We start from the raw sequence: 22,800 nt of genomic DNA, 5'->3' as shown, positions 1-22,800 counted from the left end.
CGCTTCAAGGTATTGGTTACCACCTTGAAAGCGCTCCATGGCTTAGGACCGGGCTACTTACGGGACCGTCTACTGCCGGCCTCTATCTCCCAGCGTCCGGTGCGTTCCCACAGAGAGGGACTCCTCAGGGTGCCGTCAGCCAAACAATGTCGACTGGCGGCCCCCAGGGGGAGGGCCTTCTCTGTGGGGGCTCCTACCCTGTGGAACGAGCTTCGACAACTACCTGACCTTAGGACCTTTCGCCGTGAACTTAAAACCTATTTATTTTGTATGGCTGGACTGGCCTGATTTTAAATTTTAAATTTTAAATTTTAATGGGTTTTAAATTTCTGTAATTTTTATGGGGTGTAATGTTATTTTAAATTTTCTGGCAAATTTGAATCAGTTTTTTAAGGATTGTTTTAATTATGGTGTATGTTTCTGTTTGTATTTTATTTGCCTGTTCACCGCCCTGGGTCCTTCGGGAGAAGGGCGGTATACAAATTAAAACATCATTATTATTATTATTATTATTATTATTATTATTATTATTATTATTATTGTTGTTGTTGTTGTTGTTGTTGTTGTTGTTGTTGTTGTTATTATTATTATTATTATTATTATTATTATTATTATTATTATTATTATTATTATTATTATTTTCCTCCAGTTCCTGATAGGCTCACCCAACCTACACAAGGCAGCTACTGGCAATTCCAGGCCTTCTTATCAAGTCTGGCTCCAAGCTGGCATCCCATTATTGCAATCTTTTGGAAGCCTCATTCTCCAAACTGCATGACAGGGGCAATAATTCTTTATTCTTTCCTATTTTTTCCCCCTTTGCATCTTTGACTCTTTTTTTTCTGTTTTAGTTTTTAATGCTATAATTATAATTTTTAAAAAATTAAAAAAAAAAGAAAGATAATTTTGAAGATCCCAATCTGTGTTGTGCCTCGCCCGCCCTCCTCTCCTCAGCCGGGCCCCTCCCATCTCCTGCTATCTGAGCCAAAGACTGATAGTGAAGAAGAATGGCCTGGCATGCCTCCAGCCCCCAGCCCTGGCACCATGCCCGGACAGACTGAGCAAGCAAACCTCCCTGCTGCGTGTGAGCACAAAGCCAGCCACGAGCTAGAATTGCCGGCAGCTGAGCAGGAGGACAAAAAGATACAGTGGACAGATCCCCACTTCCGGAGAATGGAGAGGCGACGTCAGCAAAAGGAAGGGAGGGGCAGGCCCGGATAAGTGCTGAGTCATGGAGCCACACCCCATGGCCTATATAAAGGATCTGCTTTTTGGCATTCCTTGAGTCAGGCAAAGTCTCATCTGGTTGCTGAAGTCACACCTTGGATTCCTGCCTGGCCTGAGAACTCTTGACAGGAATTTGGCAAAGCTGCAGAGGTTTCGTGGCCATGCTTGATACAGACTTCCCAGACCCTGCCATCAGAGGAGGAGTGGGACACGACAATCTACCTTCAGCTGACAACTTTCCAAAGATCTGTCTGCAATGCTACTGAACCAAAAGCAAAGAACTCTGTTCTAAAGCACTGGAGCAATAAAGATGTATTTATTTCCAACGTGTGTGTATATATGTGTGTGTGTGTGTGTGTGTGTGTGTGTGTGTGTGTGTGTGTGTGTGTGTGTGTGTGTGTGTGTATGTATGTATGTATGTATGTATATATATATATATATATATATATATATATATATATATATATATATATATATATATATATATATACATATATATATATATATATATATATAAATAACATAGAAATAAATATATATAAATAACATATAAATGCATATAATATTTATTTGGTGTTTGTTTTTTTTAAAAAAAAGAGACTGTTGAAAGTTAAAATCTAAACACATGAAGAAGAATGCAACTAGAAAGCACTAGATTAAGAAAGGCAAATTGAGATAATAAAATGGTATTGTACCTGCCAAAATAAGCTGTGTGCATCTCCTTTGATGAGTTCAATGATGTCTCCAATCTGGATGAATAATGGAGGACCATCGGGTGGAACTGGCTGGGGAATCCCAGTATAGTTTTTAATCACTTGCATTTTTGGTAAACCTTTTGGGAAAGGAAGAAAAATGGGCAATCTGCATGTGATAAAAAATTAAAACAATGTATTCTCTCGTATAAACTCCCTCTTTTCTATCACTGGTATTGCTTCCTGAATGGAAGGTCCTATCCTAGACATTCTTCCTCAAATGAATTCATCAGTCTGATGGACTTATTTTTGAAATTTATGCTCTCCCTTCTCTCACTCAATCACATACTTTCACTCAAATAGCGTACAAATGAAAATTGAAAGCAATTTCTGAATGAGAAAAAGAGGGTTCTGCTCATAAATATCAAGGGAAAAATTAATAAAAGTTTAAATACAGGTGGTCCTCAACTTATGACCACAATTGAGCCGAACATTTCTGTTGCTAAACAAAACAGTTTTAAGTGAACCTTGCCCCATTTTAGGACCTTTCTTGATACAGCTGTTAAGTGAATCTGGCTTCCCCACTGACTTTCCTTGTATTAAGGTCGCAAAAGGGGGTCACATAACCCAGAGACACTGCAGCCATCATAAATACTAACCGAGGATCTGAATTTTGAACATGTGACCATGCAGAATGCTACAATGGTCGTAAGTGTGAAAAATGGTCATGTCACTTTTTCCAGTGTTATTGTAACTTCAAAAGGTCACTAAACGAACGGTTGTAAATCGAGGACTACCCGTAACTTTTCTTCCAACCAGAGACTCGGATACCGTGAAGTCAAACATGTTTAAAATGTCTAGGACAGGGGTGTCAAACTAGATTTCATTGAGGGCCGCATCAGGGTTGTATTTGACCTCAGGGGGCAAGGGTGGGAGTGGCCAGGATGGGTGTGGCCAGCTTTTAAAAGGTTCTGGCGATCAGGCAACTCAGCTGGGATCGCCAGAGGAGCCTTTTAAAAGCTTTTTTTTTTTACAACCTCTTCAGCTGAAGAGGTTGTAGAAAAAATGGTTTTAAAGGGTTCTGACGATCCCAGCTGAGCCATGTGATCATCAGAGGATTTGTTTTACTTTTAAAAGCATTTTTTCAGCTGAAGAAAAAATGCTTTTAAAAGAAAAAAAACCCCTCTGATGATCACGCAGCTCAGCTGGGGTGGGGAGTGGGGGCAGGGATTTTTGCTACCAGTTCTCCACACGATCCGGGAGCATTTCACCCCTGGTCAAAAGCATCTATGATGCCCATCATACTACCTGAAAAATAAATGTGTTAAGAGTGGTGTCACCTGAGTTGCTGGGGTTTTTTTTTAATATAAAAAGTTGTGCTTTTAGATGTTTGTTTGACTTACCAAGTGATCAGAAAATAAATGGACCAGTAATTCTTTTGAGCTTTGGGCCAACTACTTGAATTATTCTGTGTGTTTATCTAAAACCAAAAATCTGGGCTAGTTTCCAGATGCTTATTTATTAACTGCCCTTTCTTTTTCTTTTTCTTTTTTTACAGATGCAACCATCTACAGAGGTATTTTCATTTTTCAGGCATGCTTGAGCTGAGGTACTGCTTGGTTCATCAAGTCTCAGCAAGCTGTTTCAAGCTGTTCCTCTACTGAAACAACATATGTATGTTCTTCTGTCATATGCAGCTGTCGGCTCAGCTACTTTGAAGAAAAAGAAACAATGCCTCTTTCTGAGAGAGAATGCACAGGTTCAGCCCAGGTATGCAAGGGGGATGATGTCCCAGATGATGGACAACCTGGCAGAAAAGGACATCCTTCTGGGTCCTGACAGAAAATATACTACCCAAAGCATGCCTCTCCTGCTAGATCTCATGGGATGGTAGACATCTCAGGGGACAGATATTCCCTTAAATAACTCAGCTCCAAGCCATAAAGGTCTTTGAAGGTAATATGTGGGGCCTAAAGAAATTGCTCTAAATCAATATAATCCTATGATGGAGTTGTACAAAGTTAGGTAGCAGTAAAGTCAGAGATTTCATCCATTCACTATGGACTCAGAGGCCTTCTGATTACAAGTTTAAACTAAGGAAAACTTCATCCAGGTTTTATACATATTTGTAAGTGTATTCCAAGCAGGAATAAACCAAGAAATCTACCTCTGCAAATCTTTTTTTTTTTTACATCTCTTTTGAACCACAGTACTGAAAATCAAGATGCTATATTCATTTAAACATTTTTGGCAGGTTTAGCATATACCCATTTAGACCAGCAATGTAGCTAAATGCTAATTAAAAAGGTGTTTAAATGCTGAATTATTTATCATTAATTTGCAGAATATGGATTAAAAAATAATGGAACCATGGGTAGAAGAAGGAAGAAGCGATAGGGCTAAGAAATAGACTCCCACAAAGATAACCAAAACCACAATTCAAAAATCTGGTTCAAACCTCACTCACTGTGGGGGAGTAACACTTTTTGTAGATGCATCTTTGACACAGCAATACTTAAGAGATAATCTTTTAGCTGGGCCCTCCCACCCTGCGCTATATCTACCTTTATTTCCTTTGTTTGAAGCATAGCTGATCAGCACAGCAGCACTGATTGCCGCGCCTCAGCTGTTTTATTCACCGGAGCTGCAGTAGAAAGCGCTGTTTTCAAATGTACTGTGCCTGCGTGGATCACAAAGCACGCACAAAGCAAACTGGTTGTTACACTGGTTGAATCCCACCACTGCGCAGGTCAGATCTAAGCACCCTGCGGCTCGGCCTGGCCCAGCCCCTGGGCCTTGAGTTTGACACCCCTGGTCTGATGTGTTTTCATACAAGCACCATCTGCACTTCTTTGACTTAAAGGAAACCTTTTTCTTTAGGCTGTTGCCTAGTTCATAAAGCAGCAGCCAGTATAGTTTTAAATGGAAAGGAATCAATTTTTTGTCAATAGTTCACTCTGTTCTTGAGGAGGCAATCAAATCAAATCTTTATGATGATCAAAGACCAGCGTAATGAGGAGAGGGCACAATCAGTTAAAAAGCGTAGAGAATACAACAGACTCTAAAAAATAATAACAGTAATACCAACCTAAAAGATACAAAACAGAAAGTATATATAAAAACAAAAGTTTAAAAGAAGGAGGGGTAGAAGAATTAGATGCACGTTAGCATGAAGATTAGTACATGGCAGACCAAATCTATCACACTATAGAACACTATGATGAGCTGGATGCTCATTAAGACTAGTTTATGGCACAGATCATCATCTGACGGACATTAAACACTGCTGCACAGAACCTGGCAACATGGTACCAGTATGTTATAGCCAAATTAATGTCTGAAAGCAGTGAGGAGGTAGAGAATTGTCCTGCATGCCCTGAATCTTTATGCAATAATGGCGAGAGGAGGCAAATAGAAATGTGTCTGCAGTGCAGGCACTGGTAAAGCACATGCACTGTTGTTTCTATGTGACCAGAGTCATGGGACATTGGCTATCCAGGTAGGGGAATCTTCCTGTATTGGCCTTCAATAGAGGAGCCACAGGTAGTCATTTTTAGCAACGTTACCACCTTGAAAGCGCTCCATGGCTTAAGGCCCGGGTACTTACGGGACCGCCTGCTGTTACCCTATGCCTCCCATCGACCCGTATGCTCACACAGAGAGGGCCTTCTCAGGGTGCTATCCGCCAGACAATGTCGGCTGGCGGCCCCCAGGGGTAGGGCCTTCTCTGTTGGAGCTCCTACGCTTTGGAATGAACTTCCCCCTGGTTTACGTCAAGTGCCTGATCTTCGGACTTTTCGCCGTGAGCTGAAAACGCACCTGTTTATTCAAGCGGGACTGGCTTAGAAGTTTTATTAATTTTAACTGGGGTTATTTATATTTTAGTATTTTAAACCGTTTTAAATTCTGGCCATTTTGTAATATGTTTTGTTTTAGTTTTGTTTTAAAGTGTATATTGTTGATTTTTATTTGGCTGTACACCGCCCTGAGTCCTTCGGGAGAAGGGCGGTATAAAAATCGAATAAAATAAATAAATAAATAAATAAACGTACTGCTCATGCCTTTTGAGAGTCGGTACATTTGTGGCTTTATAAAAGATGTATCTCAAGATTATCTAATTTTAGGGCAAAAAGGGGGGAAATAATAATGCTTTTAGATCCTGATAGGAGAAAACACATTTGTTTTACTCAAATCTCACATCTCAAAAGAAACTACGTTTAATCACAAACTATACCATGCTTCTGATACAACTGCTTGAAAAGAAAATGCCAGTTTTTCCTAATTGTTATTGGATTTTCACAGTAATTGCTTTTGTTGTACATAATGAACAATTCTGATGGTCGAAAGCAGGGGTGAAATGTAAAATTTGTTACTACCGGTTCTGTGGGTATGGCTTGGTGGGGGGATAATGTGACTGGGTGGGCGTGGCCAAAAATTTTTTTACTTTTAAAAGCATTTTTTCTACAACTTCTTCGGCTGAAGAGGTTGTAAAAAATGCTTTTAAAAGGTTCTGGCGATCAGGCAACTCAGCTGGGCCGCCAGAGGAGCCTTTTAAAAGTTTTTTTTTTTACAACCTCTTCGGCTGAAAAAATGGTTTTAAAGGGTTCTGACGATCCCAGCTGAGCCATGTGATCATCAGAGGATTTGTTTTACTTTTAAAAGCATTTTTTCAGCTGAAGAAAAAATGCTTTTAAAAGAAAAAAAACCCTCTGATGATCACGCAGCTCAGCTGGGGCGGGGGGGGCAGGGATTTTTGCTACCAGTTCTCCACACAATCCGGGAGCATTTCACCCCTGGTCAAAAGCATCTATGATGCCCATCTTACTACCTGAAAAATAAGTGTGTTAGAGTGGTGTCACCTGAGTTGCTGGGGTTTTTTTTTAATATAAAAAGTTGTGCTTTTAGATGTTTGTTTGACTTACCAAGTGATCAGAAAATAAATGGACCAGTAATTCTTTTGAGCTTTGGGCCAACTACTTGAATTATTCTGTGTGTTTATCTAAAACCAAAAATCTGGGCTAGTTTCCAGATGCTTATTTATTAACTGCCCTTTCTTTTTCTTTTTCTTTTTTTACAGATGCAACCATCTACAGAGGTATTTTCATTTTTCAGGCATGCTTGAGCTGAGGTACTGCTTGGTTCATCAAGTCTCAGCAAGCTGTTTCAAGGTGTTCCTCTACTGGAACAACATATGTATGTTCTTCTGTCATATGCAGCTGTCGGCTCAGCTACTTTGAAGAAAAAGAAACAATGCCTCTTTCTGAGAGAGAATGCACAGGTTCAGCCCAGGTATGCAAGGGGGATGATGTCCCAGATGATGGACAGCTGGCAGAAAAGGACATCCTTCTGGGTCCTGACAGAAAATATATTATCCAAAGCATGCCTCTCCTGCTAGATCTCATGGGATGGTAGACATCTCAGGGGACAGATATTCCCTTAAATAACTCAGCTCCAAGCCATAAAGGTCTTTGAAGGTAATATGTGGGGCCTAAAGAAATTGCTCTAAATCAATATAATCCTATGATGGAGTTGTACAAAGTTAGGTAGCAGTAAAGTCAGAGATTTCATCCATTCACTATGGACTCAGAGGCCTTCTGATTACAAGTTTAAACTAAGGAAAACTTCATCCAGGTTTTATACATATTTGTAAGTGTATTCCAAGCAGGAATAAACCAAGAAATCTACCTCTGCAAATCTTTTTTTTTTTACATCTCTTTTGAACCACAGTACTGAAAATCAAGATGCTATATTCATTTAAACATTTTTGGCAGGTTTAGCATATACCCATTTAGACCAGCAATGTAGCTAAATGCTAATTAAAAAGGTGTTTAAATGCTGAATTATTTATCATTAATTTGCAGAATATGGATTAAAAAATAATGGAACCATGGGTAGAAGAAGGAAGAAGCGATAGGGCTAAGAAATAGACTCCCACAAAGATAACCAAAACCACAATTCAAAAATCTGGTTCAAACCTCACTCACTGTGGGGGAGTAACACTTTTTGTAGATGCATCTTTGACACAGCAATACTTAAGAGATAATCTTTTATCCATCAACACTGACGCATTCTAGCTTATTACTATTATATAGATAACATGGAACCTAACAGCAAATGTTTATTTAATCTTTCCATGAATGTGCACTTCAGCATTACTGAAAATGGTTGGAGCCATTTTTTATCTTAAATCTAAAAGAGTTGAAGCTAGAAATCAGACTGAATGAATCATATAATTAGCGTCTAAGGCGCTATAACTTTTCATTTAGCAGTTTTACAACTTTTGACAATTTGCTTAAAAGTAAAGATATTTCTAAAGTTAGGCAACATTATAAATACCCTTATTAGTCCTGGCCATTCCAAGGACTACACAGTGAAAAAATATAATGTACATGTAACAGGAAAAAAACCTCTAGTATTTGCTAAGAAATGGAGCTGAATAATATGTCCCCATTCCATAATTCTGTACCAAGTCTAGTGTTCTTGATGACATAATAGATTTCTGTATTTTCAGAGATTTTGTATACTAATTACTGTACTCTGCCCAGAGTCACTTGTTTTGAGAGACAGGCGGCTATATAAATTGGAAAATTAATTTGAAAAAAATAATAACACACCACCAAATGTGAGAAAGCCTGCAAACCTCTAATTTAATTTTTGTAGTAATGTTTATTTATTTGTAAAATTTATGAGCTGTGTCACCCTGAAGCTGGCTGAACTGTGGACATTTTCTTTTTTGTAGTTTCTAGGAAGATTTCTTTTCTCATTGCTTCAGGGCTGACACAACCTAGAGTGAAGGAGCCAGGGAGGGGGTTGTAGAGATTAACTGGATTTTGTTGTAGTCAAAATAAAATTCCTTCCCCTGGGAATAAAGGACATTCATGCAGGTCTCTGCAGGGTGGAGACTAAGGTCATCTAGCAACTGGGCTGTATGCTGATTGGACCATGTGCCTGAGACTCTGGGCAGGGGATGTGATAAAGTTTTACTTTTAATTGGGGGGGAAAAGTGGCGCCAACTTAGAGCCGCTTTTCCACCAGGAACATGCCAATTTGGTATGTCCTAATAAAAAATGTTCTTTGAGGAACTTGCCTGCCTTGGAGTTCTTATTGTACTGGATGTATTATTTGGAACCCTGACAAGCTGCCCATTTTGCCACACGGTAACTCTGGGCGGCTTACAATATTGAAAAATAAAACTGTATTATTTATAATATAAATACAATACTATAAAATCAACCTAGCTAAAAAGATGGAGGGGGGAGGGGGTATGATGAGAAGGGGAGGAATGGGATCTGTTCTTAATTTATCAACCAGCCCCAATGTGAAACCCTTCATTTGGAGTCCTAAGAAAACTTGCACAGCCAGGTCTTTAAGTGCTTACAGAAGATAAGAAAGTTTGGGACCAACCTCACTCCATTGGGGAGAGGGGGCAGTGGTGGGATTCAGCCAGTTCGCACCACTTCAGGAGAACCTGTTGTTAACTCTCTGAGCAGTTTGGTGAACTGGCTGTTGGAAGAAATCATTAGGGCAGAGAACCGGCTATTAAATTATTTGAATCCCACCACTGAGAAAGGGGTAAGATATTCTAAAGGACAGGCACAATGTCAGAGAAGGCGCCTCTCCTGGACCCCACCACCAGAATACCCTAGCTAATTCCTCTACTAGCATGGGTGGGGAGGGTCAATCCCAGAGGATTTTCCTTAATAGATTTACCCTGAAGAAATGAAACTGCTGCTGATTATGCAAACAGGAAGGAGAGCTGCATGCATGTTCATCTCAAATATGAGGGCCCCCACTGGATTTCAAACAGATTGGATATTCCTGGAAAATGGAGTAGTTTATCATAACTGATTGCACAAAACAACACCACTGCTGACAGTTGCTCTCAATATCAGGATCATGGAATTTTGCCAGTACTGAAAATCAAGCAGAAGCTCCTGATGTGCATTTCAAGTATAGCAGTCAAAAATCCTATCTAAACATCTGCTGACTGTGCAACCAACCATAATAATAAAGTTTTAGTTCTCATTTGTACTTGACATACAATAATAAACTAAGTCTATTTATCAACAATACATTTAAGGCCTTTGTCTGCTCTGTGAATTATAATGGATACAGAATTTTCTATATAGTTTATATTTGTTGCTTTTTTATAAAACTGCACACAAAGTGATTCACATAATAGAAGCCATACAAAACCAAATTTAATATAAAGTAAAAAACAAAGGTTATGTCCTGACAATATAAAACTATATGAGTATTACAAAATGCATTACATTGGGTCTAAATCTTTTACAGATTATAAAGAATGCTAGGGCTTCAAACTCAAAGCTGAACTTTCTTCTCAACCATCAAGCATTATCAAGTACAGGTCACAGGAAAAAATGTTCTATCTGTCTACATTCAAAGTTATTGCAGAAATTGAATTCCATCCACTACTAACCAAGTGAAGCTGGCATTCTGATCATAAGGCATCTATTTTCACAGAAATGGAAAGAAAACAAGACCAAATCATTTTTATAGAGCAATGCTATTTTTTAAGTATGCTTTAAATCACACCTCTTATTCCATTTGCAATGTTTTCTAGCTATTTTTGTTTCTGTTGCTGGTGTTAATAAAACTGTTAAAGAAGAAAATTTGCTTTCTTGTGCCTTATCAGCTCCTGTCATCTGCATTTAAAGGGAATAATCCCTTGAAAAGTCTCTAGAGGATTTTCCTTAATAGATTTACCCTGAAGAAATGAAACTGCTGCTGATTATGCAAACAGGAAGGAGAGCTGCATGCATGTTCATCTCAAATATGAGGGCCCCCACTGAATTTCAAACAGATTGGATATTCCTGGAAAATGGAGTAGTTTATCATAACTGATTGCACAAAACAACACCACTGCTGACAGTTGCTCTCAATATCAGGATCATGGAATTTTGCCAGTACTGAAAATCAAGCAGAAGCTCCTGATGTGCATTTCAAGTATAGCAGTCAAAAATCCTATTGACTTCAATGGAATCTGCATTGCCTTCAGCACTGCATTCCTACATTTTCCCATTTCTTTTCTAAGAATTCCACTGTTACACCAATTGTGATTGGAGTCCTTGGAGCAATATCCAAGGGAGTATCTTGGTATTTGGAAATTTTGAATTTATTGGACCTGAACACCCTAATTTTACAAAATAATAATAATACTCAGTTTGGAACCATTTAGTACCAATTCATTAGACACTATCTTAATAATTTTGATGGTCTTGGTTAGGACTTAAATGATTGAATTTTTACAAGTCTTTGATCGTGAATCTAACTGTGTCAGTTTTGGAAGACAGTTTTCCTTTTTGCTTCCTAACTGCAACATATTTTAGCCTGGGAAATTGGGAGGGGGGGTTTTGCTATAGCGGTAGAAAGTTAGTCATAACAATATTCCGTATTCAAGGACACTTTTGACTGCATCTGCTGGAGACTGCCTGGAGATTGTATCCAGTTGAATGTGAAGAGTTGATTGGACTATGTGATGAACTTGTGGGTGTGGGGTAGGGTTGCGAACTGTTAGCTGGGTGTGGAAAACCTGGAAGCTTTCAGATTTGGGTTTTCCCAGATGTGCCAACATGACATCTCTAATAAATTGGAACTGAGGAACCTCAAGGCTTGGAGTTTTATTTCATTGGGGGTGTTCCTTGGAACCTTGACATTGTACACATATTACATACTGTAATAAGGACATTAAAAAACTAGCAAGCAAAGCAAATAACAAGATCTGGCAATGGTTAAGCAAGAGGTATAGGGGCTAATTCTGGTTGCACATGACCAAGTCTTAAGCACAAATACATACAAAACTAGAATTGAGAAGCTAGAAACAGACAGGAAACATTGTCTGAAAGAAGCTGAAGAAACAGTGGATCACCTAGTTAGCTGCTGCAAGGAGATTGCACAGACTATAAGCAGCGGCAAAATAGAATCGAAATGACAAAATAGAAGCAATAGTGCAATGGAATATCTATAAGAAGTGAGCAACCTGTGAGCAACAACTGGTAGGACCACAAAATAGATAAAAGTAACAGAAAATGAAAAAGCGAAAGTGCTTAGGGACTTCAGAATTCAAACAACACTTTTGTCACCATTAGCATTGACAAAATCACCATCAGTCAATCCGCAAAAAGCTTTGAATACTTCACATCCTGCGACAATACCTTTAACACCGTCAAACAATATCTAACTATCCCAGGAAAGCACTTGATGGGTCTACAAAAATCCTATCTAAACATCTGCTGACTGTGCAACCAACCATAATAATAAAGTTTTAGTTCTCATTTGTACTTGACATACAATAATAAACTAAGTCTATTTATCAACAATACATTTAAGGCCTTTGTCTGCTCTGTGAATTATAATGGATACAGAATTTTCTATATAGTTTATATTTGTTGCTTTTTTATAAAACTGCACACAAAGTGATTCACATAATAGAAGCCATACAAAACCAAATTTAATATAAAGTAAAAAACAAAGGTTATGTCCCTGACAATATAAAACTATATGAGTATTACAAAATGCATTACATTGGGTCTAAATCTTTTACAGATTATAAAGAATGCTAGGGCTTCAAACTCAAAGCTGAACTTTCTTCTCAACCATCAAGCATTATCAAGTACAGGTCACAGGAAAAAATGTTCTATCTGTCTACATTCAAAGTTATTGCAGAAATTGAATTCCATCCACTACTAACCAAGTGAAGCTGGCATAAATATTGCTCTGTTTCAGAAAGAGCTATGACCTACGAAGATAATCATGCGTATCATCAAAAGCCACACTTTTTTATTTTTTTCCAGCTTGATTCAAATAAAATTAAATAGTAGCCTCAACCTGTATGGAAGTAGGGAATATGCTACTCTATTCATATTGCTAAACAACCACCACCTATTAAAAGTAGTGTGAATGGGTAAATATTTTTAATGTTTTTGGATAAATACCATTAAATGCAACGTTCTAAGTTGAAAGTTAATCAAACAAATATACCGTATTTTTCAAAGTATAAGATGTAGCGGCGTATAAGACACACCTTAGTTTTTGGGGAGGAAAATAAGAAAAAAGCTGATTGGCAGGTGGATTGGCCTCCCAATCAACTGTTCCCAGAGGTGAATTTTAGCAACAGGTTCCTTGGTTGTGAGCTCTGTGCCTTGCTTTTTTTTTTTTTTTTGCTTTTTTTTTTCTGCCTTTGAAACACTGTTCCAGAAAAAACATTTTTCTGCCTCTGAAAGCCTCCAAAACAGAACTTCAGAAAAAAAGCCTCTGAAGCTGTTTGGGAGCTTCTTTTCTGAAGCTCCTTTCAGCCTCTGAAACCTCAGTTTGAGAAGCTGGGTTGGGAGTATAAGACGCACCCAGATTTGGAGTATAAGACGCACCCAGATTTTCACCCTCTTTTTTGGGGGGAAAAGGTGCATCTTATACTCCAAAAAATACGGTAAATGAAATATAATTACATCACACAAGCTGAAGTTGTACAAAGTACCTGTGGAAGTGATAGCAATTATCTTTCACTGTTTTAGTCAGCACTATAATACCTTTGAGTCCTCACTTTTTTTTTCCTATGTGAATTACAGGTGGGATCATCAAGCTTCGGTCATCTTTTTTTTTTCCACATTAGCATCCTATTTGAATAGCCCAGACAAATATCAGTGCTATATAATAAACACACACAGAGAGAGAGAGGGGGGGGGAGGGAGGGAATCAATAGAGCCATTCTAAATACTGAAAAGAGTTTCAAAGGCCAAGTTGAATAGATATGTTTGACTTATGGCCCTCTCTGATCAAGAAGGTCAACTTCACAGCCAGAGAGTCTGTCCCTCGGATAGCCAGGCTGAAGTGATTATGGCATATTAAACAAGAGAGATCACAAGGAAGACCTTTCTTAATAATCAAATAGACTCACAACAAGCACTAATGAGAAAGGAAAGAGTGAGGGTTGAGAGAATGAAACAGCCTACACAAATGAAAAATTTCCCAAAGAGATATTCCACACAGATTTTGGAGATTCTCCCTTCCTGGTAATAAAGTTTTTAAGGTTAAATCTTTAAACTGACCCAAAGAAATAAGAGATATTATTTAGCCTTACATATTTTAAAACTTCTTTAAGTTTTGGACACTGATGTAACGGCTAAATTATTAATGAATTCAATAAATGAGCTAAATTTTAGAGGAAGATTCCTTCTTTTATTTAAATTAAAATTTAGTAAATCATCATCAAAACATCATGATTCTTCACTGATTTGTATCTTAATTAAGGTTCTGAATCTACTAATTAACAATTGCCACACTTTTGTATAAAAAGAAATTGAGACACCCTACACATGCGCAATTTTTATATGTCAGAACTGAATGTGCCATTTTTAGATTTCAAAGCAAGATTTAAAACTGAATGAAAATTAAAAAAAAAACATCTCTTTGGCTGGTATGAAATGTAGAAGGTCAAACCAAATTTAGCTTAAAGATACCTTCTGTTGCTTTTTCAAGCCTTCTGTTGTTTAAGACAGAGCCCAGATCTTAGGGTCAGCATTTCATAAAGATTTGTACCAGTTAGGTATCCATTTCCACTGTATTCTCTTCTCCACCCCTCAAGTACTAATTGAAAAAGATTTCATCACCTTGTTCATCTCCGGAGACAGCTTAGCATCTTTTGAAGTTTAAGATGTATGGGATGTGGGGTTACCAAAAAAAAAAAAAAAACCTATCTGTGACAGTCTTTATCATAGAAACAGCAATAAGAACAAAACATCGGTTTTAAAGGGTTATCTAATCTTATGTTTACAGAGTGTCCAACTGTTTTCAAAAAAAAGTTATACTACTAGAAAAACCGCAAATTATTTTGAGAAGGGCAGAGCAATGTTAAGAGAGCAGAAAGCACTGACTGCTGTTTTAAGATGACTCAGAAGGATTTTTGCTAGCCTTGAACCTCAGGCCATCAACCTATATGTCAAAAAGTTCTATTAACAGGGATTTATAGAAAGCCAAACCATAATGCAAAGCCAAACCAAAGTCAACCTATGCTACTACAAGATTCATCCACATCGAAACAAGAAGTGGGTTTGCACAACTGTTCCTTCTTTCACTTTCGCTCTATTAAGGAAACTGGGTCAAGTGTTGTTTGCTCTCAGTTTCAAATTATAGGGAGGGATGCGTTCCCAAGACTTTGATAACAGTGGATATGACACTCCTACAACTTGCATAATATGCGCTGATAGTTTTTAACATGCAAACTGATAAAAGTTTAAGATAGCCCTCCTACAATTCTGGAACTGGGGATCTTTGAAACATCTGGATCTTTCTACCGTCTCATGTGTACTACTGAACTAAAACTGGAAATAAAAACTTGGAAGGCAAAACATCTAGTAATAAATAGCTTTTCCAAAAGTTACTAGCAGGGATAAGGCATGCTGGTTCTTGTCTTCAACTAAAAGTTAATGTATTTGTTTGGGCAGAGGCTCTGAAGCTGGCATAAAGACTGTAGTTCATGTGATACTTACAAGTATTAAACAAGTACTTTGATGGAAAATCAGCACATCAGATGAGAAAACAACAGAGCTCATTAACAGCTGCTGAGTCATCTAAGCATCCAGCTGCAATCACTGGGCACACAAAATATAACTTCTAACCTAAAGGCTGAATCTAATGAGGGGAGGTAATCTGGATCTGATTTGATTCAGCACTTCTTGTAATTTTCATAAAACAAAAAATGCAATGGAGACATTGAAAGATTAAAACCAAGACTCATGACAACTATAATAACATCTTTTGGAATAAAGGCATGTTTACATCATGAATAATTATTGGCATGGATCTGTGTGGCCAGAATTCCGTTGTACCAACAGCACGAAGTCAGTAAAGAAATATTAATCCTTTTTGGACATCAGAGAATCAAGTAAAACATAATTTAGGCTAATGATAACATTTTCAAACTGTATAGAACTTGATTAAAGAATAATGTGCTCAGAACAGGGAAATAAAGAGTAACTAGATGTTTTGGATGCAATAGAATCAAGTAATGTGGAGACAAAAATCCCAAGAACCAAATAGATTTATTTGATTAAAAGCTTTCTGATAACTGGGACACTTCATTTTCTGTCCAATTCCAACAGTAAATAGAGAATACATCTGGAACAGGGCTGTCAAACTTGTGGCTTGTGAGCAGATGTGTCACACGCTGGCCATGCCCATGCCCAGTTTAGCAAAAGGGGGGGAAATCCCAATACGTCATGTGACGCCGCCATGACGACGTGAGTTTGACACCCCTGATTTAGAAGAAGTAACACCAAAATGTGATCTATTGCATCATCCAATAACATTTCGGTGATATGCCAAATTATCTCTCTTCTCATAATTTTGGCAACTGAAAAACAGTTGTGTTTTGTTAGTTTTAATTTGTGCAACCAACTTCAACCAGTACTGTGCTTCTAAAAAAGGAATGCTTTTAGCTACATGCAAAGAGATGGAAAATCAGACCAATGATTCCCATTATTCTATCCAATTAGGCACACAGAAGATTCATCCTCCCTGGCATAAAAGTTTGAAATGGCACTGAAAACTTATATTTTCCAGAATGCTGTTTCATTCATTAATTTATAGCAAAATATTAGGGCTCTCTGGAGAGAAAGAGTATCAAAAACAATGAAGAAGCCCTATTTCTTCCAAAATATTCCATATTTGACATTAAAAAACAGGTAGAAGGCTGCTCCCATGCAAACAAGCCTATAATAGTAGGAATATAATATCAATCCCTTTTTCTTGCAGAGAGAAGATTTTTTTTCCGAGTAATTGATTCTAGACCGAAACCCTATTTTAAAATTAAATGCAAATATTCTCAGGTTGCTACATTTAGAAACATTTAACAACTCATAACTTGTCATGGACTGAAACCCCTTCTAATTAAATTGTGAAAAAGAATTTATAAAATGGAGCTAAGGAAAAAAACACCACCTGCACTATTACTGTAAAGCACATGATTTTTTTTTTCTTTTAATAGAATTAAAGAAGAAAAAATATTGCATGCTTTTATTTATTCAGCCCAGGCTTCCCCAATCTGCTAGGTGTAGTACAAAAGGTTGATGGGAAATATGATCCAAATATCTGAAAAATATTTGTGTTTGAGGAATGCTGATTTAGATGAAAGGCAAGATGTGCATGTTACTCAACCAAGTTCAACGCTACTTTTTAGAAAGATATGAAACTAGAATCCCTGACAAGACGAGATTATTTGTAGTTCAGGGTTGAACTGTGGAGTCATTGATCTCTCTAATTTTGGTTGTTTACTTGCAGAGCTTTCATTACCAAACTAGGTAACTTCTTAAGTGCTAGAAGGGAGTGGATACATATGGACAGATGTAACCATAGTTTCAATTTGGAAATTGAGTACATCCTAGACCATGCTAAATCCAAAAATGCTAGGAATTCTTCAAACCTTGGCACTCAGACAAAATAACCATCAACAGGTACACAGAGGTAAACAACTTTTACATATCATTTAAAAGAGACAATTAAAACTCTAAAATGGAAACAAAATAACCAGAACACCTCCTCCCCAGCAATCAACAATGATCTAAACTGAAATTATCATCACAATTAATACCAGATCAACAATCAAGCAGTAAATTATGCAATTCAAGGAATTACTTGAATAGGCCTAAGCTGCCATACCTAAAGATGAAGCAAGCACATAAACAGGGTGGACGAAAGTCAGGAAAAGCTCTGTAAGGGAAAGTAGGAAGGAACCAAATTGTTAAGAAAAAAAACAGAAAAAATGTCACCTGAATCGGAAGTTGGGTCCAAGCACATGGGAAGCCCCTCCCCAAGTCCAACCAACCAGAACAAAGGACTTTGGGGATAAAAGGGGTTCTGAATCCCACCCACTCTTTGAGTCATCTTTGCCTGCCAGCCTAGTTGAGGACATAAGTGTGGATGAGTTTGTGTGTACAAAAGAGAGCACCAAGAACTCCACATTTCTATCAGTTATGAGCAGAAGAAAGACAGCATCCATCGCCAGACACCAATCCCAATTCTTTACATACTGCTTTGTAACCTGGTAACCTGATGTGTGTGTTTTTCCCCCTACAATTCCATTCATTGGCACTACATGTTGGGGCTGATGGAACTGAAAACCAATACAATCTGGAAGCACCAGGATACCCAACAGCTGCAACTACAAAATGTGGACAGCCATTTGGACCAAATTCATGGCAATTTTGTATTTGGTGTTGTTGTTCCTCATATCAAAAGTTAAAACATCTGTAAAAGCCTAACCATGTCTAAAAACATTCTGATCTTGGTCTTCTCTGTATGGGATCAGTTATGTCAGGGGTAGTCAACCTTTTTATACCTACTGCCCACTTTTGTATCTCTGTTAGTAGTAAAATTTTCTAACTGCCCACTGGTTCATGTTCACTCTCACAAATCTAACTGCGTACTAACCATTGCGACCGCAAACAAAAGAGCTTGTACCATGTATCGTCGTCTGCGCATGCCTCTCACGCATCATGGATTGGATTTGCGGGGGGGGGGGCGCCGGCTACCAGCTCTGCTTGTCTGTTACAGCTGGGTGGTGTGGGGGGAGATGCACAAGCTATTCTGGGATGAGGCTCTTTTGTTTGCAGTCGTACTATAGTGCCATTTGGTTTCACTTATGTAACGTGAACTAAACTTATGCACGGGCGATACAAATAGTATATTTTCAGAAATTTAAATTGTCACCGGGAATTTTATGAAAACCTAATGAAAATGTTTTTAAATAATACTATGAATTTTTTTTAAAAAGTCAATTAAATTTAAAAAAAGGAAAGTGCTTCAGTATCGGAAAAAAACCCTACTGCCCACTATGAAAGCTGGAATGCCCACTACTGGGTGGTAGGGACCAAGTTGACTACCACTGAGTTATGTACTAAATGTTGTAGGATCATTGTTTTGATCCCTCTACATTTTCTGCCTTTTAATCATTTTATCCACTCCTTCCTTGAAGATTATTTCAGAAGAACCAGAATACCAATATTTAAGATGTGGATATTAAGACTCTGTTGTGCTTATTTATGCTTTGCAAATATACCCTAATAGTTATCTTTTCAGAGGCTTTTTCAGGAAATTTTACCTGATTCTGTATTTATATTGGTTTGTTACTGTTTGATTTTATTATAGTTTGCTGTATTTACACTATGGGACAATTTGATTGAAAAATAAGCTATGAATTTAATAAATGAAACAAATAAAATAAAATCTTTCTCAGGAGACATAAAATCAGTGTGTATAAACACACTCCTAGTAGCTGCATTCAAAATAGCTGTTTATAAGCTATAAGGAATTATTTAGTATTAAGCAGAATTAAACTGAATTTTGCGTGGGGAGTCACACCTCAAGATTCTTACTATCTTCAGCCTCCAGGGTGAAACAGCAATAACTAAGAACACACATAGTTCCTAAGATTAACTCCAAGGTTAAAACTGGTTTCTCTATTTAAAAGGGGGGGGGGAGAGTTAACCAATAGCCCAGAAGATCTAGGAATGTAAATCTAGTTGAAGAGCACATTTTTAAAAAGAAAAACAAAGCAACAAGATGTATCTGGAGTTTAATTAGTCATATGACTGAACCATTGAAAAAACTGGAGTGTAAGTAGAAGCCTCATGGCTTATTTGAATCTAAGCTATAAAATTCAGAAAGATTTAAAAAAAAAAAGAGGTGTTCTAACTGCTGAAATGCTTGGAATGTCAAAAATTTCTACTGCTGCAGCATAGCAGTTGTAATAATACTACACTGATCAATGAAACCACAGTGCAGAATTAGAGGACCATATTCACTGACTGGATGGAGCAATCTGATCAGTGGTGGGATTCAGCCAGTTCGCACCACTTCGGGAGAACCGGTTGTTAACTTTCTGAGCAGTTTGGTGAACTGGTTGTTGGAAGAAATCATTAGGACAGAGAACCGGTTGTTAAATTATTTGAATCCCACCACTGAATCTGATCCTCTCAATTTAACAAGTTGCAAGGATGAAATTGGAAATACTGCCCGAAGTCCCTGCAGGATGCAGGTGCCACAGAAGAAGAAGAAAAATCATTGTACTAGCCGTAGGTTATTAGATATAGGCTGATAAGAATTCCAGTTTTATCTAAATAACCTCTACTCTAAATCAAGGCTGGGCTATATAACATTCAGGACTTTGTTTTTCACTGCATAGGGATGCAGAGAACATGGCTGGTGAAACCTTAGTAAATTTGGCAGGAACAATCTAGTTTGGTGAGGTTTATGGGCCAATATATAGCATATATCACAAAATGATTTTATTTTTGTCCCAGTGGAAAACATCTTCCAGTTTTAGGGGGAAGGAGAGATTTGGGTGGCGATGAACCTTCTGCTACTGCTTATTGCATCATTTCTGGCCCTTTAAAAAGATCAGAAACTTAAAAAAAAAGAATTATTCTGACTATCAGAGAGTTACATGCAGCCTCTTACTCCGGGCAAATAAAAACATTACTATAACATTATATGAAAGAAATATTAAAATGTAGCCATACGCTATTTTGTTATCTTGCCAAGTCTGGAACATGAATGAGATTAGAACCCACAGCAAATTATATCTCTGCAGTCTGCTTATGAAAACATGTTCGAAAAGTCCTTGAGTCGGAAGTAAGTCAAAAAACAGGCCAATAACATGACAAATCAATTCCAGTCTCATCAGCTTTTATTAGCAAATTTTTAAAAAATGCATCAAGAAAAGAAAACTCAAACAAACCTGAGTCCATATGCCTGGAACTCTTTCGAAGTCCATTCAGTCTTTTCTGTGTAATTAAAGACACACCAGTTAGAGATTACTTTCTAAAATAGAAATAGTTCCTCTTTTCATGTAAATTCTATTCAATTACTTCACATTGATGTTTCCACCCCCAAATCTTCCAGTCTTATGCTGACCTGAGATTTTCTTCAATTCTGCTGACCAAAAAATGCTAAGAACATGACCAGAACTCTACAAGTCAATTCATGTAACTTCAGCTAACAAAAAAGAACATGTAAAATATATATATAGTTGAATCAGTATACTATATCTTAAGGGACGCGGTGGCTTGGTGGCTAAGACATTGAGCTTGTCATTCAAAAGGTCAGCAGTTCAATGGTTCGAATCCCTAGTGCCATGTAATGGGATGAGCTCCAGTTACTTGTCCCAGCTTCTGCCAACCTAGCAATTCGAAAGATGTAAAAAATGCAAGTAGAAAAATAGGGACCACATTTGGTGGGAAGGTAACAGCGTTCCGTCCGCCTTTGGCATTGAGTCATGCCGGCCACATGACCACGGAGACGTCTTCGGACAGTGTTGGCTCTTCGGCTTTGAAATGGAGATGAGCACCACCCCCTAGAGTCGGGAACGACTAGCACATATGTGCAAGGGGAACTTTTACCTTCACTATATCTTCTTCATCATTTACTTCATTCCATAAAATAAAGGAACTAAAAAAGAAATTGCTAATGCTCTCCACATTCACATTTTCAGTTCATGGTGTTTTGGCCTGCAAAGGCAGCACTGATTCTCCTTTCCTGCTACAAGTGGTACAATTCATCTCACCAATGCAAATGCAGGAAGCTGTAGGAGGTTGTGAAGAACAGCCAAGCAGAGTGAAATGAAGCAATGCAGCCATTTGCTTCACTCTTAGCTGCAAAAAGACATGATGTTTCATGAACAGTTTCAGGTGTGCTTTGTTTTCTTCTTTGTTGAAGTGAAACACCCTTGAAGGCCTGTACATTCCTAAAGTTTCATGCATACAGTTGTTTACAAAAACTTCTTGGTTGCTGCAACGTGACCTTTCTTGGCTGCAAAGCTGCCATTTGTCCTACATTTCTTGCAAACTCTGAAATTGAAATGATACTGTTTGAACAATTTGCAACTGAGCACTTTTGATTGCATGTTGGTGAAGTGCTTGGAAAGGAGACATAAAAAATCCTCCAGAGCAGTACTGCAAGTGAAACTTTGAAGCTCGTCATCTCAGATCCCCAAAAAAGCCACTCGAAGAACTTTAAACTAGATCTAGAGTTGCTTCTCAACTGAAAAAATGCCTTCAGACTGTTTATAAATATTGTCTATTTTTTTTTAACATTTTACTAATCAAAGCTTAGTATTAAAAGTTGCTGCATCAACTTCTAACTGACTGATGGGAAAGGTATGCCTGGAAGAGAATTCAAAAACACTCTTGCATCACCCATACTATATTAGGATCCATACTATAAAAGCTCTGCTGCCCCATTCAAACCATCCAGTTCTGCCATCCTTGATTAGCCTCCTCCATAGGAGTCTATGGCAATCTGCCATGGCCAGCTCGCCACAGGCAACTCACCATAGGCAACTTGCTGCAGGACAGCTTGCCATGGGACAACTTGCCATGGCCAATTCACTCCGGGACAAGAGTTACACTAACATCAAATAAATGGTGGAATAGAATCTCTAAAGAAAGGATGCCAAAGGAGGGACAGAATGAAATGTGAATGGCAAAAATTAAAATAATGTATTATTTATTTTAAATAATTAAACTGAATTGTTAAATTGTCTGGCAGCAAGTTGGCCATGGCAAGTTGTCCCATGGTGAGTTGACCATGGTGAGTTGGCCACAGTGAGTTGTCCCACGATGAGTTGACCATGGTGAGTTGGCCACAGTGAGTTGGGCGTGGGGAGTTGGCCTCAGCAAGTTGTCCTATTCTGCCTCCATGGTGCTACCTGAAGCAGTATAACTTCATCCCACCATGCAATAGTTCAAGCTTTATTGTACAAAGCCACACAAAAAATATCAATTGTTTCTAAAATGTATATGTATGTTATTATAGTTAATGTTTGAATGTGTGTAAAACTTTTTACACCCAGCAATTACAAAGTCCACCT

At 37.9% G+C, this 22,800-nt stretch overlaps 1 protein-coding gene across 1 annotated transcript in view; it reads right to left on the bottom strand.

Annotated features, from left to right (window-relative positions):
* The window catches only part of VAV3 (vav guanine nucleotide exchange factor 3), a 230,998-nt gene that overhangs the window by 42,755 nt on the left and 165,443 nt on the right, over nucleotides 1-22,800 (bottom strand). The window contains exons 19-20 of the mRNA XM_058179240.1: nucleotides 20,671-20,716; nucleotides 1,923-2,059 (exon numbers count right to left, since the gene is read on the bottom strand). Coding sequence (XP_058035223.1) covers nucleotides 1,923-2,059; nucleotides 20,671-20,716 — 183 coding nt within the window. The remainder of the gene's footprint in view (nucleotides 1-1,922; nucleotides 2,060-20,670; nucleotides 20,717-22,800) is intronic.

Source organism: Ahaetulla prasina, chromosome 3 (assembly GCF_028640845.1).
Source record: "Ahaetulla prasina isolate Xishuangbanna chromosome 3, ASM2864084v1, whole genome shotgun sequence".
NCBI classification, from domain to species: Eukaryota; Metazoa; Chordata; class Lepidosauria; order Squamata; family Colubridae; genus Ahaetulla; species Ahaetulla prasina.
The sequence above is the reverse complement of the archived record's forward strand: the minus strand, read 5'-3'. Positions and strand labels throughout refer to the sequence as shown.